Below are 16,988 nucleotides of genomic sequence, written 5' to 3'. Positions count from 1 at the left end.
GCCGATGGTGGCTTTCTAAGGTCAGTAGTAGAAATGGTAATGGGTACCCGATATCCTAAACCCGGCGGGTTTTTATTCTATTAGGGTACGAGTACGGTCTAATATCTATACTCGTGGGTTTCTTAATGGGTGATAATCTGTACCCAGCGGGTACACGGGCATGGGTATGGGATCGTAGCACCCGAACCCGCAAACCCACAGGTTTTTTAAACCCGACATAATATAAAGGATGCAGATCATATACTCATTTTATTATGGCCCAATAACTTTATTTTGGAACTTTGATGTCTAATGTAGTGAACCAGTGGTGCCATGCTAGGGATGGTGGACAGTAATTGGATATTAATCTAGCTGTGAACTTGTGATGTCTGATGTGATCAATGGTGTTATAATTTGTGAAACACTCTATCAGTCTTATGATTGATGTTTATCATATATTATTATCTCAGTTTTATGTATGTGTCTATTGGCTAATACATCTGAGTGGTACTTAACTGATTGTTGGGCACGGGCAGCCCGCGGGTACCCGCCAACCGTGCGGGTACGGGTTTGGGACATAATCTACACCCGGCAACGGGTATGGATTTCTTAGTGGGTATATTTTATCCTGACGGGCACGGGTATGGACAAGCAATACCCAGCGGGTGCGTGCCCATTGCCATCTCTGGTAAGTAGCTAGGCCGGAACCAAGCTGCTACAGCCAGCACCACTGGGTCCGGTGAAACCACCGGCCACCATCGCGCTTCTAGAAGCGCTCCAGCTCCAGCCGTGGCGTGCTGGCCGGGGGCGGTCGCATCCGGATAGGATCACCAGCTACACGAAGTTGGGAGTCTGATCCGTTTCATCATTCACCCAAAAATACAAAAGAATATAGAAGAAAAATCCGGGAAATGTGGTGTCGCGATGCGGACGATAAACATGAGCATTTTTGCGCCATGCTTTACTTGGCCGCCCCTCCCTTGTCCATCCGCAGCCCAATCAATCCTTATCCAATCCGATCTGCCTGCCGGTAGGCCCAACCCTGGTTTGACTCCTGCGAGCTGCTCCTCTTGTGCGTGTGTTGGAGCATATCAGTAGAAAACCCATGAACGATAGCAGAAATGGAAGACTACAATTTTTGACCTTATCGTCACTGGATCACAGTACACGTCTATACGACATTTCCTCACGAATCTCCAAATTTGTGGCGGGATATCGAATTGCCTTGGCCCATTTGTGCTGGTTTGTTGACCCACTAAGCCCGTTGGTAATCATGGATGCTTGTGTGGTTATATGAATAGGGTAGTTGATTTTGGGTGGGGTGGAGAGGTGTACGGATAGCACACCTATGGTCTAAATTGGTGATCTATGGATGCACCTCCAACTATTTTTAGTTTAAATATTTATACTACTTTTTCAAAATAAAATTGCACCTCTAGGCGCATTTGATATGAACCAAAATCCTAGAAATATTTTTGCAACGAGTGAAAATATAAAACAACACAAAAAACACCCTCGGTCGAAGTCCTAACCACGGCCCAACCGTTCCATCATCGGTAACATTTTCGTCACCAAATCTACTCTTGCCACCCCTCTGTAATATGAAGGTTATATTTTTTGTTCCTTCCCACTCCTTCCCACCCTCGTCTCGATGGTCGACACTCTCGTTGACACCAAAATTTCGCAGAGAAAGGAAATGAAGCCGATAAAACTTCCAGTAGGGGCTGTTTGAGTCAAAGCTGTCAGAGAATCTCAGTCAAAAATTACGTGGTGTTGGTCAAGAGCGACGCGGTTTTGGTTAGGGAGCGACGGATGAAGTTTGAATCGGACTAGGAGACGTCGTCCTCAGGAAAATATAGAAGTCCGATTCCTTTTGGAAAACTTTAGAGATATAGTAGTAGTTTTCTTTTTAAATCAAGTTTGTAGCCGGTCATATTCGATCAGGGTCTTAGTCCTAGGGTATAAATAGAAGCGGTCTGGATTTTGTAAAGAATAATCATCAATCAGTATAACTTTTCCGGCATTTTACCAAAACTCTAGGAGTAAGAGTAGAGTACTTTTCTTGACGAATTCTTCAGTAAGTAGGTCTACATTGGATCGATTTCTGGTTTGTTGGTAGGTTCGTTTTTATCAGATTCTCTAGGCTTTTAGCTACCGGTGTATCAATTTACTGATTAAATTTCTTTTCCCTTATCAATTGATGATCAAATTGACTGACATGCCTCGAAACTAATTTGCAGGATCTGCACTGGCGATAAGCAGAGCTCCCACGCCTTAGCACGTCGTGCTCCGCAAGACTCACCGTTCGATTTTTTTCGACAACAACTCTTTTCTCCACTGGATCACTCACCTCACACGAGCACCTCAAAATTTCCCAGGAAGCAAACCCAACCACTAAGAACCTGTACACTACAAAACTGCTGAGACGCGAGTGCATTAAGAGAGAATAATGTCATCACATCATTAAGCGCACCGCTTTAGAGGTTAATCACCTATGATGGAAAATTGTGCTTAAATGGGTTTAACTACCTTATTATTATTATTCCGGATGGAAATGTTGTGTTTTTCTCACTAAGCATCTCCTCCATGCACCTTTATTGCAGATTTGTAGACATGCTTAGCCGCCCATGAAAAATAGTACAATTGATCCAACAAATATACGTTTCCAGTCGGCCTATAAGGTATAGGATGCGTGAACAAAAAGAGCAGTCACTCACTGTCTCTGGTCGCAGTTCGCTTACGCAAAACGATCGGCTCGGAGGAGCACGCACGCAACCGCCATCAGCAACTGTGTGCAAGTGTGCAGCTAGAGCTAACCGCTGCTACTGTCCAAAACCTTCAAGAGCGCGCGCGCGAATGAAACAAGTTTTTGTCCTGTCCCCGCGCAAAACCGACGATCTATCATCAGGGCGAGACGTGTCGACCATCACTCACCGTTGCAACCCTCTCACCTGCACCACCAGACGATAAGGATCGGAAGTTGCGAGGCTACACGTCACGTACAAGTTGCATGCATGATGATTCGGCTCTGCGCAGAGGCTTTCCAGGCGTACACCGCTGACTATAAATACGGCAGGATCCCAGGCCGTAGAAGCAACCAAGGCACGCCTGCACTTGCAACTCCTCATCGTCTCCGAGTGCGTGTCCTGGTTCGATCGACCTGCTCGCCGCTACCGGCCATGGCGTCGCCGTTCTCCGTGCCCTCCTTGGTCAGTTTCTTTCTCGATTGACATGCTGCGATAATGCCACATTTCGTTTCAACTGCTAGGGTAGTAGGACGTGCAGGTGATCTCATGGTAACTTGTTTCTTCGTCCTGTGTGTGGACGCCGGACGTGTGCAGATCATGGAGGAGGAAGGGCGGTTCGAGGCGGAGGTGGCGGAGGTGGAGTCGTGGTGGGGCACGGAGCGCTTCCGGCTCACCAAGCGCCCCTACGCCGCCCGCGACGTCGTCCTCCTCCGCGGCACTCTCCGCCAGAGCTACGCCTCGGGGGAGATGGCCAGGAAGCTGTGGCGCACGCTCAGGGCGCACCAGGCCGCTGGCACCGCCTCCCGCACCTTCGGCGCGCTCGACCCCGTCCAGGTCACCATGATGGCCAAGCACCTCGACACCATCTACGTCTCCGGCTGGCAGTGCTCCTCCACCCACACCTCCACCAACGAGCCCGGCCCGGATCTCGCCGACTACCCCTACGACACCGTGCCCAACAAGGTGGAGCACCTCTTCTTCGCGCAGCTCTACCACGACCGCAAGCAGCGGGAGGCGCGCATGTCGCTGCCCCGCGCCGAGCGCGCGCGGACGCCCTACGTCGACTACCTCAAGCCCATCATCGCCGACGGCGACACCGGGTTCGGCGGCGCCACGGCCACGGTCAAGCTCTGCAAGCTCTTCGTCGAGCGCGGGGCGGCAGGTGTCCACCTCGAGGACCAGTCGTCGGTGACCAAGAAGTGTGGCCACATGGCGGGCAAGGTGCTAGTCGCCGTCTCCGAGCACGTCAACCGCCTCGTCGCCGCGCGGCTCCAGTTCGACGTCATGGGCGTCGAGACCGTCCTCGTCGCGCGCACCGACGCCGTCGCCGCCACGCTCATCCAGACCAACGTCGACGCGCGCGACCACCAGTTCATCCTCGGCGCCACCAACCCGCGCCTCAAGGGACGGAGCCTCGCCGCCGTGCTCTCCGACGGCATGGCGGCCGGCAAGAACGGCCGGGAGCTCCAGGCCATCGAGGACGAGTGGCTCGCCGCGGCGCAGCTCAAGACCTTCTCCGACTGCATCCGGGACGCCATCGCGGGGCTCAGCGCCACCGACCAGGAGAAGCAGCGCAGGCTCCAGGAGTGGGACAGCGCCACCAGCTACGACAAGTGCGTGTCCAACGAGGAGGCGCGCGACATCGCGGCGCGGCTCGGCGTCACGTCCGTGTTCTGGGACTGGGACCTGCCGCGGACCAGGGAAGGGTTCTACCGCTTCCGGGGCTCCGTGGCGGCCGCCGTGGTCCGCGGCCGCGCCTTCGCGCCGCACGCCGACGTGCTCTGGATGGAGACGTCGAGCCCCAACGTGGCCGAGTGCACGGCCTTCGCCGAGGGCGTCAAGGCGGCGCACCCGGAGGCGATGCTGGCCTACAACCTCTCGCCGTCCTTCAACTGGGACGCGTCCGGGATGACGGACGGCGAGATGTCGGCGTTCATCCCGCGCGTCGCGCGCCTCGGCTACGTCTGGCAGTTCATCACGCTCGCCGGCTTCCACGCCGACGCGCTCGTCACGGACACGTTCGCCCGGGACTTCGCGCGGCGCGGCATGCTGGCGTACGTGGAGAGGATCCAGCGGGTGGAGAGGATCAACGGGGTGGAGACGCTGGAGCACCAGAAGTGGTCGGGCGCCAACTTCTATGACAGGGTGCTCAAGACCGTGCAGGGCGGCATCTCCTCGACCGCTGCCATGGGCAAAGGCAAGCTTGCTCACACATGCCTTTGCAATTTATCTGCCGAAACTCTCTAGTATAAAAAAAGTTTGTGCTTGGAAAAGTTCTGATGGAGTGTTCTGTTTGGATGTGTGCTTGCAGGAGTAACTGAAGAGCAGTTCAAGGACTCGTATCCTGCAACTGGAACTGGTGGTAGTGGCAGCCTTCAAGTTGTCGCCAAATCCAGGATTTGATGAGGACGGAGAAAGAACAATGATTCAGAGGAGGCTCTAAATAAATAAAAATAATAAAGGAGCCTAAGATCATCAGCCACGGGGGGATGCTTTACACATACAATTGCACTATGATGATGGGCGTGCACGAACCAACCAATCGCCTAGCTGCATATACATACATGTATCGAGTTATATGACTTGTGACACCTTGTGGAACAGTCACTTGGGTTGAAAGTATTGAAATGTCAACCTTCACGATTATTTATAAATTGAAATTGAATAAATCATACGATTTCCGATACCATGCTCTCTTTCGCACTTAGTTGTCGAGGTAATGGATTCAAAAAATTATGTCATGGTTGAATTGTCCCACCAAATTCTCCCCACCCCCAAAAAAAGGACAGTTTGTTTGTTTGCAATCTTGTATTAAGTAAGGTAACTTTGTACTATGCGAAGTCAAGAAAAAAAAACCATGAATATTAAAAGAGTACTCTTCTGATTCATGCCTGTATTGAGAAAAGTAATTTTGTATTCCATGAAAGTTAATAAAGAATAACATTACAGTCATTGAATGTTAGAATTTAGAAAAAATAACTTTGTGGTCCGTGAAATGTAGCTTATGAACAGGAAAATTAACTTTGCGATTCATGACAAGAAGTAACTTATCAATAATATAGATTATAGGAAGTAACTTGTGACTAATTTATATGATAGAGGAAGCAAGATTTTTTTATTTTTTGAAAGTACTTCACCATTTTAATAAAATATACTCAAGTAAGATCTTGTTTTAAAGTTCTTGTCGTGACGAACATAATATAATGGTGCAATCATATATTGATTTTGGATGTATGGTTATAAAACTTTAGATTTTTCGATTTCAGATTGATTTGCATGTGCTCATGTCATCATTATGTCCCTTTTCTCCTGGAGAGCCCTCTCCCCGTAGCCATGTCCGTTTGATAAACATACACTGTTGAACTGTCATCAAGTATACCCAATTACATGGTAGAACATTTGGTCAATAGTCTTTACAAACAAGCATGAGATACCTGACAAAACAGAAACATAAGAAACTGATGTAACGGTAGCATGCATGCATATATGAGCATTTGAAAAAGTTGTGAAAACAATGTCTGTTCACAGGTCGACATAAAGAAATGGATGGAGCGCCATGGTTGTTCGCATTTTATGGTCGTGCTTCATCTGATGATTATTATTTTTGTTGCGAGGATAATCTGATGATTATTAAATCCAGAAGGCTTGAGGTTTATGTCCCGACGAGTACCAAGGCAGGTTGTAGACCCTAGACCTCCTGTCCACCACACAAAGCTCGCCGTCCCAGGAATACTGGACTCGGAAGGTCACTACGCGAAGCAGCATGGGCACGATCAGGCCGTAGATGTCCGACCTGTCCTTCTCCTCCGTCGTCAGTGTCTCAAGGAGGCAGAACTTGGTGTCGCCCATGTACACGAGGTTGGCCTCGATGTGCCGCCTCCACTTCTGCCTGAACAGCAAGTCCCTCCCGCACTTGCCGTCCGGCTCCGCCCCGCCACGGCGGCCGCCCACCACCCGGCACGCGGCGAGGCGCCCCCGGTGCCGCGAGCAGAGGCCGACCCAGGCGCCCAGGTCGCGGACGTAGAACTCCTCGCCGTCGAACGGCAGGTCCCAGCCGCCGTGGCGCGCCCACTCCAGGCGCTCGCCGTTGAAGGAGAACGTCCCGGTCTCGTAGAAGGACAGGAACACCGTGGCGCCGTCCGGGTGCACGGCGCGGGCCGTGACGTGGCCGCCCGTCCTGGGCTTGTTGAACGGCGGCGGCAGCAGAGCCTCCCACTGCCAGGTCCCGTAGTGGCACACCGCGGCTCGGGGCCGAGCCTCTTGAAGAGGCAGTGCTCCTTGGCGTGCTGGGATTAGTCGGCGACGAGGTCCAGGGCGTAGACGGTGCCGCCGACCGCCCAGAACGTGGCGGACTTCTTGGGCGACCGGAAAGGAGGGGTGGCAGACACCATCCGCGTTGCGGCGTCGAAGATGAAGTTAACGGTCGTGAAGTGGAAGGATGACCGGTTCAGCCCAACGATCTTGGTGACGGCAGCGACGAAGTCCGGGCATCCTGCCTGTCTGCCCAGGCGGGCGACGAGCCTGCCGTGTCGGAGACGGCGAGCCCTTGAGTCCACATCGTACTCGGAGTCGAAGCGATCTTGAGCCTCGAAACAATCCATCCCGTCCTCGGACGAGGAGGAGCAGGAGTCCTCCGAGGAGATTGAGCCGGAGTCTTCGGAGTCCTCCGAGGAGATGGAGCCGGAGTCGGAGGAGTCCTCGGAGGAGATGGAGCGGGAGTCCTCGCAGTAGGCATCGTCGGAGTCGAAGCCATCCTCGTTCAGCTTGTATATGCTCATTCCTTGATCGCCGTTGCGATTGGTTAGTATGTGGAGGCGCCGCCGCCGCCGCCGGCATTGTCCGCCGTCATCAGATCGCCGCGGCGGCCTGGCCATCTTATCAGTGAAATTTCGGCGATCGATGTCCTTCTGTATGTCTATCTTTTCTCCTACCCCTGACTAACTAGCGCTAGCCAAGGGGATTGGCCGGTTCAGGGCTCCTCGATCGGCAAGAGCTCATGTATATACAGGAAGGGGCCAAGTTTACCCTGCCGAATTAGAGTCGGATTCGTGCATCCTTAGACCTTACGTACAAGCTTGCCAAAACAGAGTGTGTGTTTTTGAGTGGGCCAAAACAGTGTTGGATTCGTGCATCCCTACCGAAAAAAGTATACGAACGTGATTATTCCAGTCCGATTCTTGTGGTGGTTCCTAACTCCTAAGAAAGTGAATCACGCTCCTACCAACAAGCATATGATGGAATGCAGAAAAGAATGCAAACTTTTTTATGAGGATAGCAGAGTTTTCACTTTTCAGGTCGAACTCCAAGCAACTACACCTAGTTTTAATTTCAGCAGAAGAAAGCCAGCATGATAAACTGAACTTTCATTTGGTTTGCAATAATGTACATCCAAGGTAAACTTTTTGGCCTTTATGACGCTTTTTTTAAGTACATAAATAAGGCTTTCTGAGTGTTATAAGCTTATAGCCAAGAGAGGTGTCGCAACTCACAAGAACTGTACTAACCTAGTTTTACAAAACATGCAACAGAAGATAGTAGTAGTATATTTCTTCCCCACACCCCTTTACTTAGCCCAAGGCTTTAAAATGGAAAGGACAATGATGACAGCAATTATCAGCAGAAGGATAATTGCAATCATCATGCACTTTCTCGATTTCTTCTGCAGGCTCTTTGCGCTTCGTAGAGCTTCAGTACCAGTAACCACATGGTTCACAGCATTTTGAACCTGACAGTTAAGGGGCATCAGCTAGTAAGCATGGCAGAATTTCCAGTAGCAATGATGGAAATCTCAAATTTTTTCTGTTATTCAGATTGGGGGAAGATTAATCAGAGCAAGAACATAAGTGACAAACCTGATTCTCTATATTGTCTAGAATCTCTCCTTGTGCATCAACGAGTGCTGCCATGTCTGCGAAAATCTGAAAAGAAACAGAGCATACCATGGTTTAGTGATCAAGGCGAATTTGGGAGACAATTTATCAACTCTTAACATGTTATAGGTTAGTAGATTATATGACAATACTAATTTTTATCATAGTTTTGTAAGTAAATCTCTTTGTTGAAGTTTTTAACACCACTGACAACACAAACATCAAAGATGCGATCTTGCCAAAACTACCTGTTGCAGTTCCATAAGTCTTTTCTCAATCTCCATGACTGCATCATGACGTTCCTGAATTTCTTCAACTGTTGCAAGAATCTATACCTCAAATGCAAGTAATGAAACACGAAGCGAGCATAGTTAACACACGAGAGGAACAGTATCATTTTTAACAGAACCAAATAAGCTTTAGTGCTAACTGACCTGCCCTCGGCCAGTCCCTTGAATTGCTCTCTCGAAGATCTGCTCACTGCTGCCAGTCTCAATGAGGCGGTCGATCACCTAGTCATTGTGCCAAAATTGTGATCAGAAAAGGTTAGCATCCACTGTACCTAGTTTAGTAGAACCAGCACCCTCACCTCTTCAGAAGGCTTTGTTCCGGTGACTGTTCAAGTTCAAGATTGAGGTTTGTAAATATATGTTCACAAGATAACTCAGATCAAGAAGATGGTCAAAGAGAACAATGGAAATTTTTTCTGACCTGTGAAAATCCTCCTCTCTACAACTTCTCGGTACTCTTCTTGTATGGCTTGCCTTAGATTCTGTTAAGGATGCTTAATAATGTGATGTCAAATCTTTCATATTATTTTATATGGAAGATGAAGGGAGTAAGGCAATAGCACCTGGAAATCATTCATTCTTTCTTTCAGCTTCTTCTTCAATGCACTGTGACCAAAGTTCACTTTTTTGTCGGTTAAGAATTTTTTTATAATATATATTGAACAAAGCAATATATGCCATACATGCAACTACTAATCTCTGTCCAAATTCAAATTATAGCGGACTAACTCATAAACTGGCCAAAGGTCTTGAAAAAATAATAAACAGGAACCAATTTGAATTTGTTTACTTTATTTCTCAGTGTTATGGTAAGCAACAACTAGCTAGTGCTTAGCAGTATTCAGTTGAGCCGGATCACTCTAGATGCTTTGGATATGCACAAAAAATCCATGAAGATATTACATGGTCATTGACATCCTTGATCGATCTACACTCGTGCCCTTCCCACACCCTGGCTTCTTTCTGTTCTCAAGATTCTGCAAACCGAAAAGGAGAATGAGCCGTGACGAGCATCATGCGAATCACATACTGAAGGTCAGGTTGTCTGTACATTTCTGTCCATTTGTTCCAACTTCACTTTTACGTTGCGTGCGATCTTCCCTACTTCATCAATGTCTTTCTCCATGCGCCCTTTGATCGCTGGAAGGTGTGATATTTCGGACAGATGTTTCAGATTTCATTTAGATCATTCTGCTAATAAATGGAGATACTAGTCTTTGTCAACAGGTGAAGCTGCACCTTTCATTGCAGGCGCCTTAGTGACTGCCTTTGACTCCTCATTAGCTTCCTGCAGGTTTGCAGAAAGAAGAGTGAGGTATAGTCATGGTGTCATGGATAACTAACATTTCTGAGCAAATTAAAAAAAAAATAGAGAGAGTAATAGTTACCTGAAGCTTGTGAACTATGTTGGACATCTTATCCAAAAGCATTTCGATATCTTTGACCTAGCGAAAGGAAAAACTCTTCCCTTGTAAGAAAATATGGAAAAAATATTTCTGCACAACTACACCACTACTACCAAACCGCATACAGGAAGAGTTGATACAGAATGCAGATCTGCACTTGTGCTTTCATTATAAACCGAAGATCAGACCTCTTCGAAGAAGTCTTTGAGACCATAATCCGAGTTGTCCTTCGGATTTCGATTCCCCATCTCAACGTCCCTCTCCCTTTCCGGCTTCTCGTCGCTTTCAAAGGAATCCTGTCATCAAGATTAACAGAACCCACAGCAGTTCCGAAAAGCGTATCAGTAGATCATCCACAGTTACCACAGAACCTGACTGCAGCACTGAATTTGGTGTCTCGGTCTTTACAGGTTATCCCGAGAAGAAAGCCAGTTAGGCCTCAAAGTCGGATATTCTGAGCATGACGGAATCACTGTTTCCATACAGCCTAACTACCGATCATGAAAAATAGAAACAAAAAAAAAGGAGAGGCAATCTTGGAACAACGGTGTGAACGAACATACCGTGAGAAGATTGTTCATCTTGTCGTCCCTAGAGAAGGAGACAGAGCAGGCCTCCCTTGGGTTTCTCGTGCGAAGAACAGCAGGCCGATCAAGAAGGAAATGGTGTGCTCAGAGGACTTTGGAGACGCCGTTCCGTGCTAGGATAAGCCGTAATAAACTAGTTAGCAAGGATGACACTGGCGATGCCGGCCTGCACTAGAAACAATTAACTAGCAAACAACCGGGTTTAGCAACTAACTAAAGAGACTCAATGCGTATTCAATGGTAGTGAAGACGCTGCCAATGGATGGGAGAATGCGGGGGGGTTCTCTTTCGGCGGTCTTCCGACGCAAGAGACGGCCGTGTTATTTACTCTACCTGATGTTCGAATAGTTCATATAGCCTGGATTTAACGGGTTGGGCCGGTGGTGCTAGTGCATCCGGCCCAATTTCCATAGGCCGTTAAAGAGGCTGTTGGGCTCTCTTCGGCCTCATTCCAGCCAGCGCGCGGGCGCCTCCCGCCTTCGTCATGGATCGCCGTCACGCCGGCGAGTCGCCGAGGCTCCAAAATTGACCGGCCGGCGGCTCGGCCGTAGAGATGTTGTCGTGCTCGTGCCCAAATGTGGAGATGGAAACGTGTCCGGCCAAGTGCGTGTGGGCCGCGAAGAAGAGCTGATGAGAGCGGCTTCTGCTGCAAACTGCAACGGGTTGGGAGGTTCAGTCCTCGGTACTGGTTGAGTCGACTCCGCTGACTTGGCTCGCTAGCAGCTGCGGCCTCCATTCTAAATTATAAATTGTTTTGGTAAATTTAGATTCACAGAATCTAGAGACTAGTATGTAAGAAACCGCGTACCAGCGGAGAGTGAGATTGGATGGGGTGTCACACTCATGTGTCGATTCCAAGCATGATGCATGGTAAACCCGGCCCTAGTTACTACTAGCTTCTAGTGGATCGAATTGACCTTTGACTGCATTTATTTGCAACTTCCGCAAGAGAGACAGTCACAGTACAGTCTAGCTAGTCTATATTTACGCATCACACAGCTTAAGTCTTTCACATCGTCTACGCCGAGCACAAGCGTAAACGGAGACGCCTGCTCGCACCACCTGTTCGTTGCTCCAGCATTAGAGCTAGCCTTGCCTGACCATTTGCCGGTTGCCGTTGCTGGCACTGGCAGTGCTTCCTCCGATTGTCGATCAGCTCGATTGCATTGAACCATGGGTGGGGCCAAGAAAATAGTATTCGCCGAGGACGGCCCCAAGCATATGATGCGGTCCGGATCAACTGGCATCGAGGTTGACTGGTAATTACTAATTAACGGCGCCATTCTCATCATCACTCTCGTTTTTTTACCCAAATCCATTCTGCCTACCACTCCAGATTTGCAAACTCTAATAATCTGGATCATCAACCTCATTTTGCGAGGTCACCGCGTGCCTTGTCAGAGGCACCTACGTGATGGAGCACGACCGGACCACGGGGCAGGAGAACTCGCCCAGGTCGTTGACGCCGGCCGGAGTGGTGAGAGAGCTTCCACTTCCAGCGCCGGCGCGACTACGAGCTCGAGTTCGCGTGCGAGTGCGTCGTCTGCAACACCAGACGCGTCTTCGGAGCCAGGGGCAGGTGGTTCGTCTACGGAGCCGTCTTCGAGTACGAGCCGCCGGGCGGGGAGCCCCGCCGCCACCCGTCGGCTCCGAGCTACATCATCGCCTTCCGCGGCACCATGCTACGGTACCCCACGATCTCCCGTGACATGCTTAACAACCTCAGCGTCCTGCTCAACAAGCAGCACCTGTGCGGCCGCTTCCGCCACGCGCGCGAGAAGGTCGGAGAACTCCTGCTGAGCCTGAGCTCCATCCCCGGTAATGGCGGCGCGGTCTGGCTCGCCGGCCACTCGCTCGGCGCGTCGATCGCGCTGGAAGTGGGGCGGGATCTGATGAGCAGAATGGGGCGCAACCTGCCGACCTTCCTGTTCAACCCGCCGCACGTGTCGCTGGCTCCGGCGATCGGGGAGGAGGCGAGGAGGGACGTGTACACCATGGGCTACATCGGCAAGTACCTGCTGGGGTGGGTTCTGCGGGGGCACAGGGACCACATGGACGAGCTGTTCCGGAAGCTGAGCCCGTGGGTGCCGAACCTGTACGTGCACCCGGAGGACCCCATATGCAAGGGCTTCATCGACTACTTCGAGCAGCGTGGCCGCGTCGGGCACCACGCTGTCGTACCGGGACATGCGCCTCTCTGTGTTCGGCATGCAGAAGGAACGGCCGCACCTCTTACCATCGGGCGATGGTGTGGAAGAACCGGAGCCGGCACGGCGACGGGCACGGGCTCTGGCAGTGTGGGAGCCCCAAGGCTCGGACTCGAAGAAGCTGGTGCTGAGCCCCAAGCGATACACGTGGCCTTGAATGTCTTGTGTGCTTGTTCGGTCTGCAATCTATTTGACTCAGAGGGTGTTTGTAACTTCAGAAGTTTTGGTATGCTTTACGAATTTTGATTTGTGGTGGAAGAGGACGGCCTGTTGACCAGAAAGGTTAACAAAATGCATGCATGTGGACGGTCTGCAATCCATTCATGGTTTTCTTTTTTTTTCAGAAAAAATATGAATTGTCACTACTAGAGAGCACTTTATCCGTTAGTAAAACGCTTAATCTTCCTCTGTGCTGGTTTCCCGAGCCGGCACAATGGGAGGCTTTCAGCTCCGGCGCTCATATACAATTCCCTGGTGGGGAAAAAAAAAGAATCTTTCGGTGGAGATGCTTCACCAGTCACCGCAATGGCGAGCGGGTCCCACCCTAACCTCCAGTGCAAAGCAATACGGACGGAGACCTTTCTGCCCTGCTGGGTGTTGACATCCGCCACAGAGTGTTGTTCGTTCAAAAAAAAAAAAAAGACGATGTCCGCCGCATGGCTACTCGGAATTTCCACATCTAGACGAGAGGTGTCCCGGCAGATCGCTCATGTCCGCCCAAACGACGACGGGCTGTTTCAGCGACCTGGCAACCGTATCCCTGCTGGCGCTGCACGGACGGTCGGCGAGAGCCACGGACTTGGCTGACTTGGCTCAGGTCCAGCCTGCAACAAACGTGGGCCATTGACCGGGGTCCTGCACACTGAGCTTGCAAATTCTCAACACCGGGACGTGTACTGTGGTGTGGCGAAGGGGTCGGCCAACAGGATCTGAGTAGGCACACAGGTCCCTCAAGTTTGGCCGTTTCTTCTCCTCAATTGGGTACCACATCTCGCATTGAAATTTTCGGCCGAGACACGGCGCGGTGTGATAGAAATCAGATTTGCAGCTACGCACACATGGCTCGGCCTTTCCACGGCGAAGCTAGCAAAAGCACAAGCATGAGCAGAGACGCACGTACTAGGCACTTTGCAGCTTGCTCTTCTGCATCACTGCCTCCCTAGCTCTGTTCATTTGCAGATTGTTTGTCGTTGGTGTCGCTGGCTGATCGTCACCGCCGGTGCCTCCGATCCTGCCGCTCGATCGCACTGAACTGAACAATGGGTAATTCAGACAAGGAATGCTTCGCCAAGTCCGGCCCCAAGCATCTTTTTGAGGTTGACTGGTATGTGCATTCTGCTTTTTGGATCGACTGCAGCAAGTAGCTAGAAATGTAGAATATGATCTGACGCTCTCAATGGCATGCCAACCACATTGTATGGTTTCATTCAGGGGCAAGGAGGAGCACCGCCGCTGCGCCATCGCCTGCCTTGTGAAGGGCACCTCCATCCTGGAGAGTGACCGGGCCGAGGGGAGGCAGGGGACGCCCGACGCGCGCGCGCCGCCGTGGTGGAGCAGCTTCCGCCTGCGCCTGCGCAAAACGCTCCTGTGTGACTGTTCCTGCAGGTGCGTGCTCCGCCAGCGCCTCGGGGCCAACCAGCCCTTCATCTACGGCGCCATCTTCGAGCACGTGCCGCCGGAGAGCCCTTCATCTACGGCGCCATCTCCGGCCGCTTCCCCGCCTCTACCACGGTTCATCGTCGCCTTCCGGGGCACCAAGCGGTCGTTGCCCGCGGCGATCCACGACTTCAGAGACGACCTCAGCGTCATCCTCAGCAAGCAGGACACGTGCGAGCGCTTCCGCAGGGCGCGCGAGGAGGTCGCGGAGCTCCTGGAGAGCAACGGCGGGAGCGGCGGCGGCGGCGTCTGGCTCGCCGGGCACTCGCTCGGCGCGTCGGTGGCGCTCCACGTGGGGCGTCACATGATGGTCCACGGGGAGCTCAACCTCCCGACCTTCCTCTTCAACCCGCCGCGCGTGTCCCTGGCGGCCGCGTGGCTGCCGGAGTACTGGTGCCTCGTGAAATCCATGGCGAAGGGGGCGGCCGCGCGCACGCTCATGAGGCCCCACGACAAGAGGATGGAGGCCCTGTTCCGGAGGCTGGGGGCATGGGTGCCGGAGCTGTTCGTGCACAAGGACGACGTCATCTGCCGGGGCTACATCGACTACTTCGAGGGGCGGGAGAAGATGAAGGCGAAGTGCCCCGTAATCCTACAGCCGCTAGCCCAGTCAGGGATGAAACACTCGTTCTGGGACATGGTCCGCAACACCGGGGGCCAGAGCGCTGACGACGACAACGAGGAGCAGAGGGTACAGCAGCACCTTCTGCCGTCGGCGAGGCTGTGGAAGAACTCAACGGAGATCGGCGGCCTTTGTCACGCGCACAAGCTCAAGCACTGGTGGAAGCCGGACGAAGAGCTGGACTTGAGCCACAAACGATACAAATATGAAGCATAAGCTGCTATCATCTCCCGACGAACTCTTGAAGTTAGAAAAAAAAATCTTCGAGCAAAATTTGCACAGTAATTCATCGCAATTTCCTTTTATTTGGAAAATGAAATTTGTCGCTATTATTATCCTTTTATTCAAGCAGTTTCGACCCAATTTGGTGCCAATGGTAAAATCTTTTGTTCAAGGGGATAACATAGGGATTAAAAGTTAATAATCACCTGGTAAATAACATCGCTATTCTCATCACTATTTTTTACTCAACTCTCACTTCACCTGGATATAGAGAGAAGTTAAAATTGTCAATAATTTATAATGGGAAGAGTAACCATCAGAAATTAGAGGAGGGCGAGGGCGTATGTGCGACAGGGAGCAGTTAGAAAACGTGTACGGGGGCAAATGACTTGGTCATTTGGCAGCAGTACCTGCCGGGCATCACATCATTACTACATGCTTAGAGCAGCCGGTACGTACTATAGTACGTCGGTGTGCCCCGTACGTTGACCTGCCCTTTTTCCCAGGTAAAATAACCAATTCTCTTCGGAATATCAGTGCAAAGACAAACACAACTTGATTTATTCTATAAATACCAAGCTCTCCTATACGTACATGCATGTGCTGATAGTTGCGCCACTTGTGCTAATCAAGGTGCATTGACAGAGACTTCAGTTGTTCCCACTTATAGTAGATACAATTTGAACACGGAAGACGGCATCTAATGGATGGGCTTCTGATAATTAGATCCGCTTTTCAGTTCCTCCTTTGACCTAGTTCGTGCATGGACCCAGGCCAGGACTTGTGTGACGCGAACCAACTATGAAGTCGTCGCGGACTTTATGCATAGCTTTTTCTGTCACGCAAGAGGTTTATTCTTTGGATTGTTCGTACTATTATTTTGGGCTACAAGTGCATTATTGAGCTTTTCTTTTGCCTTATCTAGTGTGCTACAGGCAGGACTCACTCGAATCCGAATGTACAGGTTCCACCACAAAGAACTTGCTCTCTTTCCGTGAGCATGATCCGAAAGAATAATAACCTTATTACAACTTTCAGAATTGCATTCACTACGCGAACAAGGTCACGAGTGGGCGGGCGATAGATGTTTGCCAGTAATTAGGCGCTTCCACCAATACGAGTAACTTTTGAGCAACCGAATAATGTAGCCATAGGAGCCAAAAATATACGTGCATTTTGACAGGGTCTCGACATCTCTTCCTTTCGTCAGCTTCTGGATAAAGAGATGCGAAGCTCCCCAAGTTGATGTATCTATTACGTAGCAACCACAGCTTCCCGCCCTTATTTTTAAGCGTGACCATAAACTGTGTCGCAAGTTGTACAAGAGGCGCTAACGGTCGTTGCAATCTGCAAATACCGCAGGCCCCGGCCCAGCCATGCCAGTCCCTATGCCTATAAATCT

The 16,988-nt window shown here is 50.8% G+C and overlaps 4 protein-coding genes across 4 annotated transcripts; 3 read left to right on the top strand and 1 right to left on the bottom strand.

Moving 5' to 3' along the window:
- Positions 1-3,061: 3,061 nt before the first annotated feature.
- On the top strand, positions 3,062-5,412 carry LOC112883300 (isocitrate lyase). The gene is made up of 3 exons (XM_025948584.1): positions 3,062-3,188; positions 3,321-4,923; positions 5,038-5,412. The coding sequence occupies exons 1-3, from the start codon at positions 3,159-3,161 to the stop codon at positions 5,127-5,129; spliced, it is 1,725 nt and encodes a 574-aa protein (XP_025804369.1). The 5' UTR covers positions 3,062-3,158; the 3' UTR covers positions 5,130-5,412.
- A 2,636-nt stretch (positions 5,413-8,048) lies between these two features.
- On the bottom strand, positions 8,049-10,980 carry LOC112882616 (syntaxin-132-like). Its single transcript, XM_025947706.1, has 13 exons — positions 10,856-10,980; positions 10,481-10,588; positions 10,275-10,331; positions 10,126-10,174; positions 9,938-10,026; positions 9,790-9,863; positions 9,450-9,492; positions 9,308-9,368; positions 9,186-9,211; positions 9,031-9,108; positions 8,845-8,925; positions 8,579-8,644; positions 8,049-8,451 (listed from the first exon to the last, which is right to left on the bottom strand). The coding sequence occupies exons 1-13, from the start codon at positions 10,871-10,873 to the stop codon at positions 8,290-8,292; spliced, it is 912 nt and encodes a 303-aa protein (XP_025803491.1). The 5' UTR covers positions 10,874-10,980; the 3' UTR covers positions 8,049-8,289.
- Positions 10,981-12,052: 1,072 nt separating this feature from the next.
- LOC112881249 (GDSL esterase/lipase At4g10955-like) lies at positions 12,053-13,336 on the top strand. The gene is made up of 2 exons (XM_025945923.1): positions 12,053-12,138; positions 12,366-13,336. Exons 1-2 carry the CDS (start codon positions 12,053-12,055, stop codon positions 13,330-13,332), a joined length of 1,053 nt encoding a protein of 350 aa, XP_025801708.1. The 3' UTR covers positions 13,333-13,336.
- A 1,009-nt stretch (positions 13,337-14,345) lies between these two features.
- Positions 14,346-15,580, top strand: LOC112881248 (GDSL esterase/lipase At4g10955-like). Its single transcript, XM_025945922.1, has 2 exons — positions 14,346-14,410; positions 14,518-15,580. Exons 1-2 carry the CDS (start codon positions 14,346-14,348, stop codon positions 15,578-15,580), a joined length of 1,128 nt encoding a protein of 375 aa, XP_025801707.1.
- The last annotated feature ends 1,408 nt before the right edge of the window (positions 15,581-16,988 follow it).

The sequence above is a fragment of the Panicum hallii genome, chromosome 2 (genome assembly GCF_002211085.1).
Source record: "Panicum hallii strain FIL2 chromosome 2, PHallii_v3.1, whole genome shotgun sequence".
NCBI lineage: Eukaryota > Viridiplantae > Streptophyta > Magnoliopsida > Poales > Poaceae > Panicum > Panicum hallii.
This window is presented reverse-complemented; position numbering and strand designations above follow the sequence as displayed.